Source organism: Saccostrea cucullata, unplaced genomic scaffold, assembly GCF_032062105.1.
Source record: "Saccostrea cucullata isolate Sc308-1 unplaced genomic scaffold, CSIRO_AGI_Scuc_v1 ctg272, whole genome shotgun sequence".
NCBI lineage: Eukaryota > Metazoa > Mollusca > Bivalvia > Ostreida > Ostreidae > Saccostrea > Saccostrea cuccullata.
In genome coordinates this window covers 173,279-197,752 of record NW_026938795.1, presented here as the reverse complement: position 1 = coordinate 197,752, position 24,474 = coordinate 173,279, and the positions used below count along the sequence as shown (strand labels likewise).

The 24,474-nt window shown below is 33.4% G+C and overlaps 2 protein-coding genes across 4 annotated transcripts in view; one reads left to right on the top strand and one right to left on the bottom strand.

Annotated features, from left to right (window-relative positions):
* Positions 1 to 4,037: 4,037 nt before the first annotated feature.
* The window catches only part of LOC134251288 (UPF0728 protein-like), a 67,331-nt gene continuing 46,894 nt past the window's right edge, over positions 4,038 to 24,474 (bottom strand). Inside the window, exons 1-4 of one of the 3 annotated variants that reach the window (XM_062733676.1) lie at positions 6,555 to 6,654; positions 6,368 to 6,468; positions 4,988 to 5,107; positions 4,038 to 4,251 (exon numbers count right to left, since the gene is read on the bottom strand). In XM_062733676.1, coding sequence (XP_062589660.1) covers positions 4,187 to 4,251; positions 4,988 to 5,107; positions 6,368 to 6,468; positions 6,555 to 6,628 — 360 coding nt within the window. In that variant the 5' untranslated portion in view covers positions 6,629 to 6,654 and the 3' untranslated portion in view covers positions 4,038 to 4,186. Of the gene's footprint in view, positions 4,252 to 4,987; positions 5,108 to 6,367; positions 6,469 to 6,549; positions 6,655 to 24,474 lie in introns of those variants that run through there. The other 2 variants (XM_062733677.1, XM_062733678.1) reach the window with 2 other exon arrangements.
* On the top strand, positions 6,782 to 22,568 carry LOC134251287 (NFU1 iron-sulfur cluster scaffold homolog, mitochondrial-like). Its single transcript, XM_062733675.1, has 8 exons — positions 6,782 to 6,886; positions 6,980 to 7,062; positions 8,487 to 8,622; positions 20,116 to 20,182; positions 20,271 to 20,385; positions 21,005 to 21,108; positions 21,762 to 21,896; positions 22,110 to 22,568. Exons 1-8 carry the CDS (start codon positions 6,786 to 6,788, stop codon positions 22,200 to 22,202), a joined length of 834 nt encoding a protein of 277 aa, XP_062589659.1. The 5' UTR covers positions 6,782 to 6,785; the 3' UTR covers positions 22,203 to 22,568.

Genomic DNA, 24,474 nt, shown 5'->3' with positions numbered 1-24,474 from the left:
ATCATATTCCCCGAGGGCTTCGCCCGAGGGGAATATGATATTTCTTGGCTGAATAAGTCTTTATGTTTCCCGAACATTCATGCAATGAATTGTTTATTATACCGAAACAAGCAAAACCTTTAACGTTACTTTGGTCAACACTTTATCATCAATTCTGTGACGTAAAGCAGGCTATTGTGACGTCTACTACTCTCGGGAGTTTTCTTTTAATGAACGATAATTATTGCGGGAAAATGCACTAAGTATCCGAAGAGGTGGAATATGATGAAAAGCGTGCCGACGACCGGGAAATATGAAGTTTTACGGCCCGATCACGTGATGATCTAGAACCAATCAGAAAACGCGTTGTGTAGAATATTTATAATGAGGTATAATAAGCACTGTTATGGGAATAATTTCACAATATATGATCTAAATTCCACATAATTTTCATGTTGCTAATCCTAGGTGTCTCATTCTGGAAATTCTTAATATCTAATTTTTTTTTAATTAACTACTGGACACGTCATTATGGGTGATGTAAATATAGTTAATTATGCTGACCTTAGATCAATAATTAAAAGGTCCTAAAAATAGGGAACCCCGATCCTTCAACTACTAGTATAGCGTCGGATATTCATAAATATTATGGATTCTGTAGAAGATTACGCCAGACGATAGGCCAAATATGAAAAAGAAAACGGCGTGACACTTGGTCAGAATGGATTAAATATATCGGATCTATGTTACAATCTCGTATTAAGAAATTGAGGGGAAATATGAAAATCATCTAATTTAATTCAACAATTCAGAAGTGAGGAAAAAAATTAGATTACATGATCAGTACGGACTGTTCCTTGCAGACAAAGCAGGCAACAACATTGTCTTCGTTTGTAAGGCTCATTATATTATAAATAGTATTTTAGAAGAACTTGGATTTAATTCTACTATAGTGGTAATCTAATTTACTTATATTGCAGTAGTTCCCTTTCTAAGGAAGAAATTCTTCAAATCTATGTGTCTGTTTTGAATATTTTTAAGATCCCAAAGAACCAAACTGAACTTGATCTACCATATCCATATCGGATTCCTAAAGTAAATAAAAATCCTACAAACAAAGATACACAGCGGGTTTCAGTAATTGCTCACCCAAGCCTCTTTCATTACTCCTCCCTAAGATATAAACAGTAGTGAAAGATAAATTTCAAGAGTACTGTGCAACAATATACTAGTATTCAAGAAGTGGTGGGAATCAGATACATAAACATTCCAAGAAACTTTTTGACAGTTTAAAATCAAGTTTTACCAAAATCAACAGCTAAAAACTTATGACTTTTCAACTTTATGCACAAACATTCCCCACGATAAATTAAAGTCCAGGCTTTTTGATATCATTTACAGCTGTTTTCAATAAAAATGGAACTCTTAAATTTATATTTACCTTGTTATTGGTCATTTGCAAAATTATTTTGTTAAGAAACATATTCTGATTGTACACACCAGTACTCTAAAGTTGACATCAAAAAGACACTTGAGTTTCTGATTGACAATATCTATGTCGTATTTGGAGACCAGGTCTTCAACAATCTTTTGGAATTTTCATGGGTACCAATTGCGACCCGTTATAAGCAGAACTATTTTTGTATTCATATCAAGCAGAATTTGTTCGAAGTCTTATGCTTGAAAAGAAGAAAACACATGCTGTGGCCTTCATCTCGACAATTTAGATTATCAACGACGTATTGTCAATAAACAATGGTAATTTTCATTCTTATGTATACGATATATCCTGGTGAGCTTGAGATAAAAGAGTCTGACACATCTATTTCATATTTGGATATTTTATTTGAAAAAGACGTTAATGGTAATCTGACAAGCAAGCTCTATGATAAACTTGATGACTTGAATTTTACAATCGTCAGCTTCCCTTACTTATGCAGCAATATACCTTTATCACCTGCATACGGAGTTTATATATCTCAGTTGATTGATACGCAAGAGCATGCCCTACATATGAACACTTTCTAAAACGAGATAAATTATTAACAAACAAGTTGCTGAAACAAAAATATCAGTCTCGTTTAAAGTCATCATTTTGTATGTTCTTTGGTCGATACAATGGCTTCGTCAGCAAATACAATTTATCATGGAGTCAAATGCTGACTGACGTTTTTTAAACTATTTGTTAGTCCATTATTTACACACTGAATTGAGGACAGATTTTCCCGTTATGTTCCGATCATGACAAGGAGCATACGGCTGGTGTGACCGGTCAGCAAGGGATGCTCACAGTGACTCCTCTTTGGCACCTGATACCACCTCTAATGTTTTAGATACATTTTTGCTCTCCTTCTATTTTGTATTTTTATGGACTTTTGATCTTGAATAATGGTCTTTATTTCCATAATTATGTTTTATGATATTTTTACCTTCTTTATAGCAACCTTACTGAACAAAGTTTAATACTAAAACTGGTGACTGCCTTGTAAATCTTCGATTGTTTTCCATTACAATTGAATAAACATTATGCGGATTATTTTATATTGGGGAAACAAAAGGGTTCACTCAACAAGAGAATGTCAGGCCATATACTTAAAATTAATAATGGGGGCATCAACGTCGTTATAAACATTTCAATTATCCTGAGCACTTTATCCATTCAACAAGGGTTAGAAATTTGAGGAAAAAATATCATCCAACTAACAGTCCTGCTTTGAGTACTCCATTCCGTAGAAAACGTGATGAATAATGAAATAGGAAACTAGGTACTGTCTTTACACATTGTTGCAGCGACCAAATAAATACAGTAATGTAGGGAATCTTTCAAGTCCACAATATATCAACGTTAGTCTCTTTTTAACTGTACATCGATACGTACATGTAAAGGCAGTCAAGGACATCGATCCTACAACAACACATTATAAAGGATGTCTCCTTTGATTCTATTCTGCTTTACGTCGTAATACGTCAATAAACAATTCGGTCTTCATCACATTCCCATTAAAATTTAATGCATTCTGTTTCCTTAATTATTTTATTGAATATTTGAAGAAACTAGAGCAAGTTCAAGCATAGATTTTTCAAATGCATTTTACAAGTTAGTTTTTGTGATTGTTGATGTTGACCAGCATAGGTTCTTAAACCACTGCACTGTACATGACGTGTGTCGGAAGAAAATTCTTACTCAGCCAATCGGTTCCTTAAATTAAGCTTAAATTTGAAAACAAATGTAAAGATACTCTGAACATTAGTAATAAAAGTTTAGCATTGCATTCCACCATATTTTAAGTTGAATTCTACGGCCTGCATTTCCTAGAGATATCCCCTAACTTTTTAAGAGGGCCCGATCTTTCAATTGACGACAGAACTTTTATTTCTTTAAGTATAAGAACCTTGTCGACTATTATGTTAGACTAGACCTAAACACTTTGTCAGATTAAGCTAAAGGTTAAGTGTTTTAGAAATATATTAACTGGAAGTGTAGAAAAAATTACACAGACATGAAAATTATGGATGATATAGTTCTAGCAGACAAGACTAGAAACACTATCGTCAATGTTTGTAAAGGATCGTTATTATAACTGTAATTTAGAGGAGCATGGTTTTTATTCTTATTCTGAAAATCCCATATATACGCAGAGATCATTTTCCAAGGAAGAAATTCTCCGAAATCATATTTCAGTGTTATATACTAGTAATATACCAGTCAACCAAAATGACTTTGGTCTATGTCATCTGCATTGGACTAACCCATCTTCATATAGGTTTACCGTATTTCACTGTTATAAAACAGCAGGTAATGTTTGTCATGAAATTTCAAAATCATATTTAACTGTTAAAATTCACCCATATTTTTTGACATTAAATTGTTTAAAATCCCCCCTTCCAAAGCTTTGCACCCTCCCCCTCCCATCCCGATTTTTTTCTATGAACCACTAATTAAGGCCTCAAGCAGCCCACAAACACCTGCCTTTTTTGCTTTATTAACATCCTAAGCTATGACCTTGTAGCATTAAGCCTTGAGTTTGCTGGGAAACTGTAATAATATAAAGCTGAACTTTTCACTGGAAATTTTTTTTAATTTGTTTTAACATAACAAGTCTTCTTATAACAAACATCTATACTTCTAAAAATCTCACATACATCCAGACATTACTGACTCACTTTAGTGAACAAAAATCAAAAGTGTCTGTATATATTACTATAATCAAAAGGCACTTTGTACAGCTTCCAGTGCCTTCTTACAGAGGGGATCCAGTTCCCCATCGCCTCCTGCAAGAAAAATAAAAAGACACAACTGCATCAAACTAAAAAAAGACAAAATTGCATAAAACTAAAAAGTTCAAAATGAGTAAAAAATCACCAAAGCAAAATGAATTGCAAGTTTTACTTAATCTGTAGCTTATCACAAAACTGAATGACAGACAGCTGTAGAAACAGACACAAAGACATAAAGGGGAGACATACAGTCCACAGTATTCTACAGTTTAAATATTTAACATTGATACCAGGTAAAGTTTAAAATAAATAAATGACAAACTCTTTTCTAACCCAGAGATATAACCATAGAACTCTTTCTTAACTGATTCAGGGATATGAGCAGTTCTATCGTGAACACACTAAATCCAACAATTCAGATAAGAATAGTACATTGTCCATCTTTGCTAGCCAAGGGTTTCTGATACACTACTCTCCTCGTAGGAGGGTAGCATATCATAACCCTTGGCTAGCAAAGATGTACATTGTCTTGAAATAAACAATACATACACAATCTCAAACAATCTTTAACTAATAATTATTCCCCCTGTTTGTTTGTTCATAAGTGAAGACTTTCCAAAAATTTGAGAGACAAAAATATTTACATTCTGACAAAACTTAGCCAGCTTTCTATGGTCAAGCTGGAACACTTTCCACAACAATTACTAAAACAATTATCACAAAGTATAAGCATGGATGCCCCAGATATTTGATCAAATACATTTACGTGTACAAGTTAAGTCAGTCCTACCATAGTCTAGCTCCCTGATGTCACACTTGAACACACACTCTCCATTGACCCAGATTTCCACCATGTTCCAGTCCTCTATCTCCTCAAACTCCACAGAGTGACCATCTTTAAATAGGACAGCTAAAAAAGAGGACATGCATTATAGATAAGGTATTATTAATACTTTCTAATGAAGTGAACCTTGGTTTACAAAAATAAAATGTTATATCAACAGTCAAAATGATTTGAACAAGTGCATATAATGGTGTTAAATTCAATAAAATTCATCCCACAAAATTGAAAAAAAGAAAGACCTTTATGCTGCTTTCAATCTTGTTGTTTTAAATCTTATACACAGTAAATATGAAATAGAGATACACATGGAATATGCCCTTTTAATATATTCATGAAGCATAACTACTGGTAAAAGTGTCTGGAAATTTCTTAAAAGTTCTTTCTTTTGTGAAGTATGATTTGTCTTCTATGATACTAATTAAAAATTGTGATTTTGAGGATTGTGAACTTCTGACTTCAATTTGGAATATGGTTAAGAGTAAATGATTCACTAATGATTTGCAAAAGACTTCTAGCATCCCATTCATGTCCTATGTATTCTAATGGCTCCTTTTGTATGTCTTATGATAGAGATGTAATATGCAAAATTAATTAATTCTAATAAATTTGCAGATGTACACATTCAGATAAAATCACAAGAATGTATTGTCTCTGCAAGACATCAATAAAACTTAGTGAATACTAGAGAATCTACAATGTCTAACTTGAGAGCTAGTTTTTTTTTTCCTGGTGATACTGTAGGACCTCCATTTTATTTCAAGCAACTTAAGTGTGATGAGCACTTGTGATGACACTTTGTGTCTTTTAGGGATTTATAGTTAACCATGGACAGCAGAGGTTGTCATTACTAAAGATTTAGACCTATTAGGCACTCAGGACTTATGCAAGGCTTCCCAGAGCTAACTACGTGTAGTGGACAGATAGTAAATACAGATACATGTATAAGAAACACACTTTTTGCTCAAGATAGAGCTTTTATGGTGCATAGACATTCTCCAGCTTAATTTGTACATAAAAAAAATAAATCTACTATACCAAAAACACAGATATACTTTATTTACAAATTAAGTTGGACTAGATATAAAGGTATATGTTCTGTTGATAGGCTTCTATTGAATTTTCCGTTGATTTGAGGCAAGTTAACTGTGTTGAGCATAGCATTCTAAGAAAAGGGCCTTACCCTGATACATGTGTGAGTGCTTAATAAAATTAGTGGCATAGTGACTCGGGTGATCGGTCACCTGATTCAGAATTTTCCTTAGTTTTGATGTGTTTCATCAATTAGTGAGATAATGATAGAATAAGGACTGGCACAATTTTACTTACTTTCTAATCCTTGTAACCGACTCTTTCTGTGATCCACCAAATAACATGCTTCGTATGGTCCGTACGCTATCAGTGCCCTGGCATTCTGAGGCATCTTGAACCTACAAATAGGCATTATCAAAATACAATAACCTTTCTGTTAATTCATATAATAATTCTCAACATTAAATCAGTAAACAAACCTTGCACTTGATTGTAGAAAGCGTTGTGTATCCAGGAAATAGAAAGAGGGCAGTAAATGTAGAACCGGAAGTAAAACATCCGGAATACTTCTATTTCTAAAAAAAAATAAAAACAAAATAATTAATCGGCGTTGTTTTCAAAGGAATTTTTGTAAAATTTATAATCGTATTGTAATATTCAACAAGAATTATTAAAATAATAAAAGAATGTAAAGAGATACGCATTCGAGATACTTATGTACGATTTAACAAGCACCTTGTCGCCATTCAAAATGGCGTGTAGACAAATTTTACGACCTATTTCTGTCAGTCTTTTTCGAAAAGAAGGATTTCAAAGGTAAATTTGACACTAAGTCTTCTTTTTGAAAATTTTAAAAGCGAAATTTTTAGTGCAGAATTCAAGTAATCCATTCTTTTTATTTTTTGGCAGGATATTTTCTTATTCGAGAAATATTGCAACATTTCAGAAGCAAAGAAAAAACTTGTTTAAATGGAAGCCTCAACATACTTTTGGTACGTATCAATCTTATTGATGTAGTAAGGAAATGATAGAAAAATAAGTTGTTAATTATCAAGAGTAAACAACTTAACATTAACATGATTAAAGGTAAAGACAACCTGTTGCTTCAATAACAGGTCTGTCACAATCCCTTCACTTTACTAAATAGTATCATGGTTTAGCAAGTTTGAGTGCAGGTGGCCAGATAGCTCAGTTGTTAGAGCACCTGACAGTGACTCAAGGTTCAGGGCCTGAGTTTTGAATCCTGGTCTGGTTCATTGCATTTTTCTCTCTCCTGTTTCTTTTGGTGCCAGCCCTTGAAGTGGCAGATGAAATACCTGCCAGGGAAGAGCATAGTTGATGTCTTCAGGTGCCAAAGATCTTTAATTAGAGAAGGTGATGTGGCATTCCTAAGTGGCCAGAAAACTCATTTGGTAGAACACCTGGAGATTCGGGGTGGGGGTGGAGGGGTCGAAATAGACTGAAATAAGTACTGGCCTAAATGTGAGTTTACCTATAAAATATAAAGTTGAAAACCATCACAGAGCTATAGTGCGATTTTCAAAAAAGGCATTTAATTTAATTTACTTACTTTACTTACTTAGGCTAGTCGTTCTCTGAGAAACAAAGGCAATGAACGACTGTCATTCAACAAATTTGATTCTGGGCTGCTTTCACTATATCATGCCATTCTGTCTCCAAGTCACACCTCCAGGTGTTTCTTGGAGTCCCTTCTTGCTCTTGCCCTGCAGGTTCTAGGTCAGGACCTGGCATGTGATGCTGGAAGGTGACTTTCCTAGGGTGTTAAATCCAGCTCCACTTCCTCTATATGATTTGTATGCCTAGTGGTTCCTGTCCAGCTCTCTTCCATAGTTCTTCATTTGTGTTTTTTCTGGCCATGAGATGAAGATACCCCTGAGACAGGTGTTGTAAAATGTCTGGATCTTCTGCAGGGTTGTTTTTGTCAAACTGTTTTTAAAGCTTATGATATTCTTTGAAGCTGTATGCTTGACAAAATTTACCAAGATTACCACACAAATTGACATTAAATATACTATGAAAATAAATCAGGATATACCAAAATAATTGTAGACTGACAATTAAATATAATGATGAATGCTATTCCATCTGTTTTACAATCCACAGATTTTTTCTAAGGAGGCAGATTCATAAACAGTAATGCTAGTAGCAAATAAATAAATAGCTGACCACACTTAGACTCATTTAATCTTTAGTGATGCATTAAAGCAGGCAACATAAGCATTCCTTGGTACACTTTAGCTTACTTCCTTCTTTTTCTAATAAAAGTTAAGAGTGCCTGCATCCCTACACATTAGCCAAATAATATTTTGTCTGATGATAAATGTATATCAATTTACAAAAGAAATAATCCTAAGTTTCTTATTACCCACAGTTTTGTCATTGGTTTTACTTGTAGTGAGGACCATGTTTATCCAGACACAGGAAACACCCAATCCAAACAGTATGAAGTTTATCCCGGGTGTTCAGGTTCTGGAGAGTGGCACCATAGACTTCCCCAACCCCCAGTCATCGGCATGCTCTCCACTGGCCAAGTAAGCAAATAATATTTGATGACATTAAAATGGTTGTCGCTAAGACCTGGGGGCTGGGGAATTTCCCTCCCCCCTTCTACTTTTTAAATGTTCCCTGCTATTTCAATTCTTAAGTACAATTCTGACTTAAGTAAACTAGATAATAGATACATCATGTGACTCCAGTATTACTGGATTTAAGTGTGGACAATGAGTTATCTTTCCAAAATGTGCTTACAGTCAAGTATTTCAGCTCTGCCATGAAGTGAATGTACATGCACTACTTTACTTTTTACTTTGGGTAGAAGTATGTTTTGAAAAAATGCTGGTAGTCTTTTTTGTTTAATTATTAATTTAGAAACCTCTATTCCACAGTCTTTATTGATTAAGTTTTAATTCCGAGTGAAAGATGTCCTCATGGAACAGGTGAGGGTAACGAACAGTGATCAATGAAACACTGACCTTGAGATGGAATAAGGTGCCTAGGAGGAAAAGTATATTATTTTGACCTGTCATACCCACCGTGAACCCTTTGTATTGATCAGCTAGACTGAACTGTCAGTAGTCAATTCAGTATAAAAGCAAAGGTCTAACAATTGATATAAAACAAGCCAGCCAAAATATGAGCCTATGATAGGACATATTTGCTAACAATATCATTATAATGATTGTAAAATTTACAAAATACCAACTTAAGACAGTTGTTTAGATTTGTTTAACATTAATTTATCAGTGAGTAACATGCCTCCCTTCAAAGATTGAGCAAGGAATATTCAATAAGTTGGGAGACAATAACACTGTAAGCAGGCAAAAGTGGGATGTTATGACATAAATAAGGAAAGTTGATGATGGAAAAGCTGAAGTATCTCTTTTGTCATACAACTGAGTTATTTATTGGCCTTTAACGTCTTAAGTCAGTAACACATCTAACTATGAAAAAAATATAACGGATGTGAAGGGCTCTGGTGCCATTTTTTCAATTTCACTGTATGTATCAAATCAACATATGAATGAAAATAACTATTGTTAATTGATAAAACATAGGAAATATACACATGTACCTGAATGTTAAATTGGAGACCACAGCTACTGTTCTCCTCCTCTCATAAACAGGATTCTACAGTGGGTATTTACAAATTAAATTAATCAAGCTTTCTTTGATACTTTTTAGTTGAAATTTTAAAAGTGACTTCTTAAACATAAGTATTTTTCTAAGTACTTTGAACATTTTCCAAACTCAACTTAGTTTTGTTGAAATAAAGCACCGAAAAATGACAATGCTGCATAAAGAAATCATAATTAAAGATTGGATAATAAAGATTTGTTTATCTTTTAAAATATCAAATTTTGACTATTCAATGAGATTTCACAAAGTAACCCTGAAAAAAATGCCAGCTTTTTAACATGGAAAGCAGTCGCACAGATGAGAAATGTGTAAATACAGAAGTTTCATGAGCTGCAATGTTTCTGTGTCTAGGCAAGGAAAAGGACTGCTTTAAAAAGAACGAAGACGAAGACGAAGACGACTGCATTTGATGAGAAACCATGAGAAAACATTTGGGAACTGTCGTAATCTATCAGACAAGAGCATATCAAAATCCTACCAATTATGTGTGAATTTTGTCGTCTTAATTACCCTATGAATAGGCCATAGCATATTTATTTTGTTGAAAATACAGCTCCGCGGACTTTTTAAACTCGCATGGATTTTTGCACAAATTAACGTCAGGTAGTTACAAAGCGAAATTGTGTAACAAGACAACAACATATATTTTTAAAAATGATTAACTCAATTTGTTTTTCTAACAAAAATCATAATTTACGCATCATAATTGTTAGGACTTTGGCTTTTTTATGGTTTCTCGCCATTTGCAGATGTGCCGTCATAGTATCCATTCTTTTAAAGCAGCCATTTGTTTTTACCTTGCCTAGACTCAGAAATAGAGCAGCTCCTGTAACTTGTATTTCTGTCCATTAACATGGCACCGAGGAGCAAGATTATCACAATATTTCCCATCTGTACGACTGCTATCTTTGTTAAGAAGCTGACTTTTTTCAGTTACTTTCTGAAATCTAGCATCATGAAGATACTTCGCACCGCAAGAAAGGTTCAAACCGTAAATGTAAAAAAATCCTTTCATAAGTAACAGTTAAATATTATAAAAGATATACAATACATCATTATCCTATATTTTGGCCTGGTTCTATCTGCATCGTTGTCAATTTTCGGTGCCACATTTCGACAAAACCAAGTCGAATATCATAAATGGGCAAAGTACTTAGAAAGATACCCGCTTTTAAGAAGTCAGTTTGAAAATTTCAACTTAATAGTAAATGTATCAAAGAAATGAGATGCGCAATTATACATCTTACGGTTATGTCGCATACTGAAGTTCGATAATGTTAAGTACTTTGACCTAACTTTGTGCGAAAAACTTTGCGAGATTAAAAAGTGCGCGGAACTGTATATCCCAGATGTTCAGATTTTTATACGGTACCTTGTATATGTATATAACATTTAGTTATATTGTGTGTATACTCTTCTTAATATCGCGAAATGGGCATTAGACAAAAAATCTCAAGAAGAATGGACTGTTAAACATTAGATTTTACATGGATTTCAGACCATGAAATTAAAGCGATCGCGGATGTGCTTCTCGCGAAATTACTTGATAATTATTATTTCCTCGAGTACATGTATATTGGGGATTCTACAGTAATTGGAGGATGGGGAAATACTTGATTTTGCTGAGAAAAAACAATATTAAGTTTTGTTTTTGTGATCATTGTACATGTATTTTTAAAGTATTTAATTAAATTATCAATTTTGAGATGTATTTATTTTATTAATTATCATTTTCTTTATAAATTAAACTGTGCTTTGTTTGATTTGATATATCATATTAACTAAATTTTTCACATGCGACAGTACTTTTTATTTCTCGTCAAACTATGAATGGACATTGATAGCATCGTACAGTATTGTAGGCCTTTCAACTGCCGCTAGGGTTCGATGTTATGAACGATAACTTATTGCCAAAACGTGTTTAGAACAAGTCCGAGGTATCTAATTGTTTTCAAGCAAGTCAGTTTATATCGTTTCCCAAGTATTTCTTTGGTGTACATGTGTAAGTAGAATCCAGTGGTTTTAAAATTTAGCACTAATGTTAAACTTACTTACCATGTAATTTGCGGACACTGTTTAATTACATATAAGTAAAATTTTTAATTAAAATATATAATGAAATCTACCCCCTTCTACATTTTAACTTGATTAAATTTTTATGCTCGGTCGTTCTTCTTCGTGCTTTAGCACAAATAAGATAATAAATTTTGCATATACTTGTAGATAAATATGTATTTATATAGGAAGCGCAAAAATACACACACCAAAAACGTGACTTTATATTTTCTTCTTCAAAACAGTCGTCAAAGAGAGTTGGATAGTCCGTTCCTCATTCATTTGGTCAGGTTATTTCAGGTAGAATGAAGACATTCTCCTTAGTTTGATCAACACTTTTGTGTACAAAACAATGTAAGGAACCCTACAAACTGAAGCAGACTTTATGTCATTCGTATAAACGATAACTCATGACTCGTCACTTAGTTGATCATTTTTAACACTTGAGTTACCTGTCCTTAAAGGCCCTTTCACAATTGGCGCACGAGCACTTTACAACACTTTGCGATCGGAAAATTTTAGCTTCGCACGAGCTATCGCATACGTTGCACGATGTCTCGCATTCATTGCATGTGTTTTAGTGGTCGCATCAAGTCTCCTCAAAATAGTCAACATGCCCACTATTCAGACGCGACCAAATGGGATCAGAATTGTCGCAATTCAACGCACGAAAATTAGTACGAACGTCTTACAACGTTTTATGTACTCGTAAGAGTGATGCACGATTTTGCACGATTTTTTAGTTTAAACCATATATTTTATTTGAACATGACAAGCAAGAAATACAGACAAGAAGTACAAAGATCAAAAAGGATTCGGAAACAAGTTTCAAAAACTTATACTAATCCGTTTCCTAATTATTAATGATAAAGATGACAGACCCTTATTAGATAGTTACATAACACGGTTTTGAGCTGTATTACAACAATATTTGAGATTGACATACATATTGAATATGAAATCATGTTAAATTACACAAATGAAACATGTTCTAATTATACGGAAGGAATCTTAAAGATGTACAATATGTATGTGAAGAAAAAAAACAAACAAAAGAAAGTGGTTGACATAAAGTAGAAGATAATTAAAGAATAACTACAGGTGCAGTTACAAATATAAATACTATTTTGGGAAATATAACAATAAAAGATTGGGGATATAATGAAGAAGAAAAAAATGAACGACGCTTGCTACATGCAGTTGACAGGATGTAACATACCCAAGAGAGATGGAGTAGTGAATATTTACTATGGGGAAAACTGATCACATGAATCTTTTTGTAGCTACAATAAATTTTTGGACAGATTTAAAGATCAGAACATTATCTGCCAATGAAAGATTTTGGTCACCAAATAATAATATGTTGGAATTTATGTAATACGGAAGAGTATAGATAAATCTATCTCTGAGATCATTGAAATAGGGACAGTGTAGGAGAAAATGTTCGGAAGTTTCAATCTCACCACAATTACAGTTAGGGCTATTGACAATATTTCGAGAAAATAAATGACTATTTAGTGAGCTACATTCGTTTTGTGTGCAGTGTTCCTTACGTTTACCAGTATAATAATATTGAGGGGGGTTGCGATTTGGATTGTTTACATTTAAATAGCGTTTTAAATTAGAAAGCGAAGGGTTCTGTTTAATAGAATCAGGTAACGTTCCAAAGTTTTTTGACGGGATGAAGGAATTACTATAGTAATCAGTTCTACATTTGACTTGCTTTATGTTACACTTTTGTCTAGCTTGATTTTTTAAGATCTTGAATCGCAGCTGTCTTTGTGTGTTTTGCGACCATGAGACTGTTGCTCAACATGTCTCATGTAATCTTGCAACGTTTTACTATCATTGCTTGATTTATCACCTTCAATTGCCATGCTTTGCAACAGGCATATATACCGTGTATAATTATAAGCATCTTAACTATGTCAAATGAAGAGCGTCGGAAACGGGTGGTATATATACCCGATTCTCTGACTCGCATGAACATTCGTACTATGGAATGCATGAGCGCACGAGCACCGCACGTCCAATTGTTTTGTCGCAAGTTCAATCGTCCGATTACCTGATCAGTCGTGCAATCCTATCGCATTATCTTACAACACTCGCTTTCATTCTGCATCAGTCGCATATAGACGCAAGATATATCGCAAGATTTAATGCACAACAGTCGCTTTAGATCGTGCAAATTTCGTACGAACACTTTTTAGCTCACCTCAACGAAGTTGGGGGAGCTTATGTAATACCCTCGGCGTCGGCGTCGGCGTCGGTGTCGGTGTCGGTGTCGGCGTCGGTGTCGGCGTCGGCGTCCCGGGTTAAGGTTAAGTTTTTTGGAGCAGTTTTCTTTTTAAGTACTTCTATGTCCTATATTGATTAGACATGCATGGAAGATGGTTCTAGTGTGTTTCATTGTACCAGTCAAAGTTTCAGATGCTGCAATTTTAGCAAAGGAATGACCAGGTTAATGTTTTTGAAGCAGGTTAACATTTTTGGTGCAGTTTTTGGTGTAGGTTTCATTTCCAAGTAACTATAAGCCCTATGTTAACCAAACTTGCATGGATGATACATCTAAGGATGCATACTAACGGGCTTGCTTCGGATGCTGAATCTGACCTACTTTTTCCGGTTGAGTGAACAGGTTAAATTTTTTTGGTGCAGGTTTCATTTCCAAGTATCTGTAAGTCCTATGTTGACCAAACTTGCATGGATGATACATCTAAGGATGGATACAACCAGGCTTGCTTCGGATGCTGAATCTGACCTACATTTTCCGGTTGAGTGAACAGGTTAAAGTTTTTGGTGCAGGTTTCATTTCCAAGTATCTGTAAGTCCTATGTTGACCAAACTTGCATGGATGATGCATCTAAGGATGGATACTACCAGGCTTGCTTCGGATGCTGAATCTGACCTACATTTTCCGGTTGAGTGAACAGGTTAAAGTTTTTGGTGCAGGTTTCATTTCCAAATAACTATATGCCCTATGTTGACCAAACTTGCATGGATGATACATCTAAGGATGGATACTACCGGGCTTGCTTCGGATGCTGAATCTGACCTACATTTTCCAGTTGAGTGAACAGGTTAAAGTGTTTGGAGCAGGTTTCATTTGCAAGTAACTTTAAGCCCTATGTTGACCAAACTTGCATGGATGATAAATCTAAGGATGCACACTACCGGGCTTGCTTCGGATGCTGAATCTGACCTACATTTTCCGGTTGAGTGAACAAGTAAAAGTTTTTGGTGCAGGTTTCATTTCCAAGTAACAATGAGTTCTTTAATGACCAATCTTGCATGGATGATACATCTTAGGATGCATACTACCAGGCTTGCTTCGGATGCTGAATCTGACCTACATTTTGTGGATGAGTGAAAATGTTAGTTTTTGATGTATGTTTCATTTCCAATTAACTATGAGCCTTATAATGTGCAAACTTGCATGGACGATACATCTTAGGATGCACACTAATGGACTTGAATTCGACATATATATTTTTCAGATAATAGACCATTAAAGTTATGGTTGCAGGTCTATTACCAAAAAACTTTAAAGCTTTTATAACATTGTTTAAACCAAACTTGCACAAATGTTGCATCAAGAGATGAAAACTCAAATTTGCTTTAGATGCTGAATTACATTTTCATGAAGAAGAACTACTTTAAATTTTTTATGTTGGTCTACTTCAAAGTATCAGATCAAAATTGCTTAGATATTTTCATTTTTGGAATGTATATTTTTTGTTGGTTAATTGTGTGACTTTGCCTTATTTAAAGACAACATTCGTTGAGGTGAGCTCTGTAATCTCTGATTACCTATGTTTTCATATGCGATTATTTTGGCAACAGTTTACGATCCTAACCAAAATTATTCGGTCGCACGAATATTTTATCGCTTCTGCTCGTGTGCCAATTGTGAAAGGGCCTTTAAACACAGCATTGTACAAGTCAATAATCTAACTTTTTACTAATTTAATTAAAGATATGCATAAGTTGTAATCTTTTTTTTTTTGTAATTTCGTGCCCATAAATCTATCTTTGAAATGTTTTTTACCATATGTGCAACTTTGAAAAATTAGTTGAAAGGCCTAAATATTGTACAGTATCTGATCATGATTAAATAATTAAGTTTATATATATATTTGTGTTTGTGGCTTTTATTTAAAATAAAATAAAATAAAATAAATAAAACAACTATTGCATTAGTAAAAGGTACAGGGGCTCGGTTTCAGGATGACATATTTAGAGTACTTTCTGTTCTTTGAAGGCTGTTTGAATATGGTAAATGAATTTTAAATTGAAAACCGTAAATATTGTGAGTTTTTAAAATATCATAATCTGAACATTTACAAGAATCTTATCAGAATGCTAAATATATAATTTATTTTAAAATTAACAAAAGTATGTTTTAAAAATTTTGCACTTTCAGAATCCAGTACACTACATGTACGTGCAAAAGTGTGTGATTTTGGGTGGGGTGATAAGGGGAAAGACAGCCCCTTTTATTGATATTGGGGAACACGAGCAGTGTAGACTTGTGTAGTACAGTCGATTATGTGGTTTTAATCGCCATTTAAATCAGGGACGTAGCAACGGCGGGGGGGGGGGGGGGGGGGCAGGGGGGCCTCCCCCCCCCCCCGCTTTTTTTTTGCCAACAATACTTTACTATTGAAAATGTTCATTGAAAGGCTGGTTGCCCCCCCCCCCCACTTGATACCTAAGTAAAGTAATATAAAGGAAATATAGTATTGTAAGCTTAAAAAATGGATATTGAAAGGAATTGGAAGAACTGAAGTGAAAAAAGTTTGCCTCTACCCCCCCCCCCCCCCCCCCCCCCTCCCACGAAATAGGTTAATTTTTTAAAATAAAAAAATATTTATGAAAATAAAACACATAATTTTTGAACATTTTTATAATTGTGGTTAAAATCTTAAAACCAGTCACCACTGGGGAGAACATGTTCATTAATCATATTTATAAAAGAAATTGAAACGAAATAGCCAAATTTTAGAGAAATTATTTTTTTTAATTTTGGCCAATCCCGATCAAAATTAAACCGATCCCAACCATAATTTAACAATTATTGGAAATAAATAACATTTCCCCAAGAACACTAGTCTGATTAGGTGTTATAAGGGTTAAAACATCATTGAACTTGATAATAAAATAGATTTCTTTATTGTGAAAACAGTAAGAGGTAATAAATTAGCATTTTATTCATTTTGTGTTAATTTTGATCGGGATCAGTTTAATTTTGATCGGGTTAGGTCCAAAGATTAAAAAAATTATTTTCTCTAAAATTTCTCAATTTCGTATCAATTTCTTTTAAAAATATGATTGACAAACATGTTGTCCTTAGTTGTGACTAGTTTTATGGTGTTTTTAACCGTAGGTTTAAAAAAATATTCACAAGTTATGTGTTTTATTTTCATAAATAATTTTTTATAAAAAAATTAAAAAGTCTAAACAGCCTTCCTTTACATATTTTATAAGATATTCATATGATGCATTCATTTACAGCAAAATGTTAACTTGAAAACAACTCATTTGGATATAAATAATTTTTTTTCATTTTCTTTGAAAAAATACAAAAAAAATAATATAAAATAGTTAAGAGCTAATATCGACCTTTCAATGCTGAAACTGTTGTTTAAAAAGGATGGCTCAGAGATCTATAAAATAAAAAGTTGGTGTGGCATTCCACCTTAATGGAATCTAACAACCAAGCTCTATGATAAATGTAATGACTTTAACTTTTCAATTGTCAACTCCCCTTACTTATGCAGCAGTATATACCTTCACCTTGGAGTTTTTATATCTCAGTTGATTCGATATGCAAGAGCATGCATGCTTTACGTATCAATAATTTCTAAAACGAGGTAAATTATTGACAAACAAGTTGATGAAACAAGAATATCAGTTGTCTCGATTAAGGAGGAATGCCACACCAACTTTTTATTTTATGGATCTATGAGTCATCCTTTCTTAACAATGGTTTCAGCAATGAAAGGCCGACATTAGCTCTTAATTATTTTATATGAATTTTTTTGTATTTTTTCAAAGAAAATGGAAAAAATTAATTTCATCCAAATTAGATGCTTTCTTGTAAAATTTTTGCTGTAAATGAATGCATCACATAAATACCTAATAAAATATGTAAAGAAAGTCTGATTAGACTTTTTAATTTTTTTTATGAAAAAATATTTATGAAAATAAAACATATAATTTATGAATATTTTTTAAACTTGTGGTTAAAATCTCTTTAAAACCAGCCACAACTGGGGAGAACATGTTCATTAATCATATTTATAAAAGAAATTGAAACGAAATAGCCAAATTTTAGAGAAATTAATTTTTTTTAATTTTGGCCAATCCCGATCAAAATTAAACCGATCCCGACTATAATTGTACAATTATTTGGAAATAAATAACATTTTCCTAAGAACACTAGTCTGATTAGGTGTTATAAGGGTTAAAACATTGTAGAACCTGACAATAGAATAGATTTATTCATTGTAAATACATGAAGATGCAATAAATTAGCATTTTATTCATTTTGTGTTATTTTTGATCGGGATCAGTTTAATTTTGATCGGGTTAGGTCCAAATATTAAAAAAATTATTTTCTCTAAAATTTCTCAATTTCGTTTCAATTTCTTTTAAAAATATGATTGACAAACATGTTGTCCTTAGTTATGACTAGTTTTATGGTGTTTATAACCATAGGTTTAAAAAATATTTACAAATAATGTGATTTAATTTCATAAATAATTTTTTATAAAAAAAATCAAAAAGTCTAACCAAACTTTCTTTTTATATTTTATTAGGTATTCATGTGATGCATTCATTTACAGCAAAATTTTTACAAGAAAGCATCTAATTTGGATATAAATAATTTTTTTTCATTTTCTTTGAAAAAATACAAAAAAATTCATATAAAATAATTAAGAGCTAATGTCGGCCTTTCATTGCTGAAACCATTGTTTAGAAAGGATGACTCATAGATCCATAAAATAAAAAATTGGTGTGGCATTCTACCTTAAAGTCAACATTTCGTAAGTTCTATGGTCGATACAATGATTTTGTCAGCAAATACAATTTATCATTGAGTCAAATGCTGACTGACGTTTTTCATACTTATTGTTAGTCCATTCTTTATACACTGAATTGACGACGGATTTCCCCGTTATTTCCCGATCATGGCAAGGAGCACACAGCGGATGTGACCGGTGGGCAGGGCATGCTCACTCCACCATGGCACCTGATCCCACCACTGATGTTTTAGAGGTCCATGTTTGCTATGCTCCTGATCTGTTTTGTTTAATGGACCTTTGAGCTTGAACACTGTTTGTTTTCTCCATATATTCCATGCATATATTGAAACAACTTTTAAAATATCTTTTAAAAAAGAATACTTGATCAGAAAAAAGATGAAAACAATGTGATAGCTTCCTTACAAAGACTCTAAAGTGTTAAAATTTTAGGCCGGGGTTTGGAACATGCTTTTGAATATAAATATAAAAAATGAGATATGAATTTGTTGAAAATGCCATATTTACAAGTTAACAAATATTCATATTTCGAGGTCCGTGTTTGTTCTGCTCCTATTTTATATTGTTTTATGGACTATTATCTTGAATACTGTTTGTTATCTCCAGATGTTTCATGAGAAAAAAAAGTTTGCTTTGGCCTTCAAGTTGACATTCAGATATATCGATGAATTAATATTCATAAAACAATAGTTCTTTCCATTCATATGTCAATTCGACAGTAAAATTGAAACAGACTTTGCCACGTCTGTTTCATATTTGGATGTATTACTGACCTACAGATGATAAAAGCCGGGTAAATTATATGACAAACGAGATGATTTCAGCTTTTCAATCGTCAACTTTCTCTCTTTCATGGTTATGGGGTTTATGTCTCTCAACTCATTCGTAAACAAGAACATGCTCTGAGTACTATCAGTTTTAAAATGAGTCAGGATTCTGGGAGATAAGAGGATGTGACAGTAATTTCAAGAACCCCGTTTTAAGTCAACATTTCGAAAATTCTAAGATTGTTGTTCATGACCTTGTTAACAAAGGAAAGATTTCATAAGGTCGCATTTTGGCTATTGGTTTTATTAAAACCAATTGTTATGCCTTTGTTATATACTCAGTTTTACAATGTTCCGTCCACCTGACCAATACATAGGAATTACGACGGATGTGTCCGATCAACAGGGGATGCTTACTCTCCTAAGGCACCTGGCCCTACAGTTTTATACCCTTTTTATTTATATATGTAATGTTTGCTATCTCACCTTTTCATGTTTCAAAAGATGATTGTGTTTTTAGGATGCTCTTTAGAATTGATGGAGTAAAAGGTGTTTTCTTCGGTTCAGATTTTATCACAGTTACTAAGGTGAGTCGAAATGAAGGCTGATATTCAATTTTTGTCTTGTTAAACCAATCGGTAAGTGTTCAGTCGATTGAGCTTGTGTTTTGTACAGGCGGACGATGATTTGGACTGGCAGTTGATGAAGCCAGACATTTACGCCACAATCATGGATTTCTTTGCCAGTAATTTGCCCATTCTAACAGACGAGCAACCCTCCTCAGACACAGGTAGACACCCCACTACCCTCTGATTGTCAGATCTTAATCTGTTCTCCTCATTTTATCCAAGGACTCAATCAAAAACGGAAGAATTTAAAAGATGCTTTATCAAATTTCAGTAGATAAGATTAAATTAAAAATCTTATCACAAGGGAAAGCCAGTTTAATCTCTTAATTGCTTTGGCTAATGTAAAACTAGTGTCTAGTATAATGTTCTATTAATATTGAAATAGGAAGACACCTTTTATGTGGATGTGTAATTCTTTTAACTACCAGAGATTAAATTCTCTCAGATAATGTTCACAGCTATTAAATCAATCTGCTTTTGTAACGTCAGTTATTTATCAAATAACAGCATGACTTCTGCCGTATTATTTAATTACAAAGATTAACAACATTTTTACAAGTTAATTTTAGATTGTTGTGGACAAATAAGCATTTTTTAAAAAAAATTTATTTGAAAATAAATAACAATATAGATATTTTTTCAACTCTCATTTACAAAAAGGTATAATTTCATATGTAAACATGATGTAAGATTAATTTATTTCACATTTTACAAATTAAAAACGTAAAAATGTTTTATCTTGATGTTGTTGACATGTATTAACGCTGTATCTTTATTAAGCCATTGACCCTGATGATGACGAGACAGTGTTAATGATAAAGGAATTACTGGACACACGAATCCGACCGACAGTACAGGAGGACGGAGGGGACATCGTGTACATGGTACGGATTACACAACTTATTAATGGAAAATCTTATCATAACATAGATTTAGAACATTTAACTAATTTTATACTTTCAAGAAATTAAATTGAGTTTGATTTGTATTTAAACATTAGTAGTATTGAAACCAGGCGCTCCCTAGTAACACCTCACAAAATTTCCAGAAAATATTTTTGGTGATATTTGGAATGAAATACGATTACGAATGGATTACAGTAAAACTTATCTAGCACATTGATCATGTGTTTAATTGTTGGATTAAATAAAAATATATTAAAGGTTCAGCTTCATTCAAATATGCAATTTATAAGACCTTTTTTTCAAAGATTATTAAATTGTATATGAAATTTTCATATTGTGCAATACAGCCATATTACAGTAAGGCAAAACTTTGTGATAACTCAGGGTTTTGAGGACGGCATCCTAAGCTGTATGTGACATTCTCTGCTATACAATTATAATACAGTTAAACTTTCTGATACTTCAGGATTTTGAGGATGGTATCGTTAAGCTGAATATGACATTCTCTGCTATACAATAATGATACATTAAAACTTTCTGATAACTCAGGGTTTTGAGGACGGTATCGTTAAGCTGTAAATGACATTCTCTGCTATACAATAATGATACATTAAAACTTTCTGATAACTCAGGGTTTTGAGGACGGTATCGTAAAGCTGAAGATGCAGGGATCTTGTACCAGCTGTCCTAGTTCTGTGGTTACACTGAAGAGTGGTGTACAAAACATGCTCCAATTCTACATCCCAGAAGTACTGGGGGTCGAACAGGTAACCATTCAATTTTCCTACCTATGAGAACCCTCGAACACAAAAGAGTTTTAGAGCCATGGATACTCTTGCATGGTATAGTCTTGATCACAGTTTCATTCCAGTATTTTTTTTACCAATAAATTAATAGACGATAAAAGGCGTTAAAAGTTCGTTGTGATTTTAGATTATGCCTTAATTCATTCAGAATAAAATATTTAGCCTATTTTTTAGATTGAGGATGAAGTGGATGAAGTAAACAAGACAGAGTTTGACAAGTTGGAGAAAACATTGGAAGAAAAAGCGGGAAAGTCACATGACACATAATGGGGTCATGTGATATATTTCAAATCTCCGATTCTCAGTCATATTGATTATGATTTTCTGTTATACTGTCAGTTAATAATAAGTATTATAACTGGTGTGGACACATGAACATTGCCTGATGTAAATACTGTTGCCATTGCTATGTGCCAGTTATCCTTGTGGATTTTTTATGTGCCGCGCATGTTATCCAAGTGCTAAGATGTGAAAAATAAACTGTCATATTCTAATACAAATGGTATCCTTTAGGTTTTGATATTGGAAAAACGCTGTGTTAATTTTTACTTAATGATAATCAAAGACATGTGTACTGTATAGATTTATGTGTTGTTGATTTTTAGTTTTTAATTAAAAAAATGTTCATGAAAACGTGTAAAAATATTATCTAAATATAGTCAATTACTCAACATATGTAACTTCCTGCTAGACAAAATATCAATCATAAGTGCATAAGGTAGAGAAATAGAAAATCGTTAACTTTGGAGAATCACCATCTAAACCTTACTCCTACAATAGAGATTATAAAACACTTAGAAATAACATTTACAAAGTGTCAGTCGACAAGTGTAGAGTGTAAAAGGTGAACCTTACGAACATTGATCGATGTCAAAAAAATCTGTAAACTATACATATTTATGAAGAAGGCATAAAACACGGACACCTGGAAATTCCAGAGGTGGGATCAGGTGCCTAGGAGGAGTAAGCATCCCCTGTTGACTGACAACACCCGCCGTGAGTCTTTTGTATTGATTAGGTAGACAGAACTTTCTGTAGTTAATTCAGTGTAGCAACAATAGGATATCTAAAACAAATATGAAATAAGACGGATGAAATATATGGAGATAACGAACAGTATTGAAGCTCGTCCATAAAACAATACATAATAGGAGCAGAACAAACACGGACATTCAAAATATCAGAGGTGGGATCAGTTGCCTTGGAGTGATCATCTCCTGTCGACCAGTCTCACCCGCTGTGTGCACCTTGGCATGCTCGGGAAATAACGGAAAAATCCGTCGTCAAGTTAGTGTGTAAAAAATGGCCTTACAATTAGTATGAAAAACGTCAATCAGCATTTTACTCAATGATAAATTGTATTTGCCGACAAGGTCATTGCATCGACCATAGAACTTACGAAATGATGACTTTAAACGAGACTGCTGATATTCTTGTTTCATTAACATGTTTTTCAATAATTTACCTCGTTTTAGAAATTGTACATATATACGAGGGGTGATCAAAAAGTTCGCAAACTATCTCTATATCTACAAAACCACAATTCAGATTAGAATGAAATTCGGTACACACATAGCCATACACAAGGTTGTCTCAGTCGAACTCGTTCACCAAACGACTGTACAATTTATTGTAATATCTTAGAAATCCCTCTTCAGTATCATATAATAATTTGTACACAGTTTATTGAGATAAATGAGTTCCTATAAATTCAATTAATGATTGGAGTAATCGTTTTAGTGAAGGAAGGCTGATGGTTAAAAATGATACTTGTCATCTTGCCCAGTGAAAGCAAGTTTGAAAAGATTATGTAATTTTAATTAAGCAATTTGCTATCAAAGACCTCCAATTAGCACTTTGAAAAATAGTTGAATATTTGAACAATGATATAAGTATTAAATACCCAAGATATCGTTTACTTTACATTTTAAACATATTGGATATGATAAAAAGGATGCACCCATTCTCTATCCACCTTGAATAAAGGTCTCTCCTGAGACAGAAGATTTGTGTTTTAATGGTCGCCATGCTTATTTTTGGAAAGGATGTTATTATCCACCCATTCTGTTGCCGAGATATGACCATTTCTGACAAATTAACTGTTCTTGTCATAAAAATTAACTCACATGGAAAGAAATATAAAACTCGGAAAAATCTTTTAACTTTTGTGACAGAACGCTACGGAGGGGGTCACGTGACCGCCAATATCACGTGATTCGCGCATGCGCAGAACGGTGGTTGATGTGCATTAAAATCGGGGAGGATTAATTTAAAATATAATCAACATTAAAACCAAATATTGTGTCTTTTATGGAAGTTATTCAATTAGTTTGCGAACTTTTTGATCACCCCTCGTAGAGCATGGTCTTGCGTATAGAATTAACTGGGAGATATAAACCCAGAGTGAAGGTGATGAAGGTATATTGCTGCTTGAGTAAGGGAAGTTGACGATTGAAAAGTTAAAGTCATCACGTTTATCATAGAGCTTAGTGTTAAATTACTATTTACGTCTTTTTTAAGTAATATATCCAAATATGAA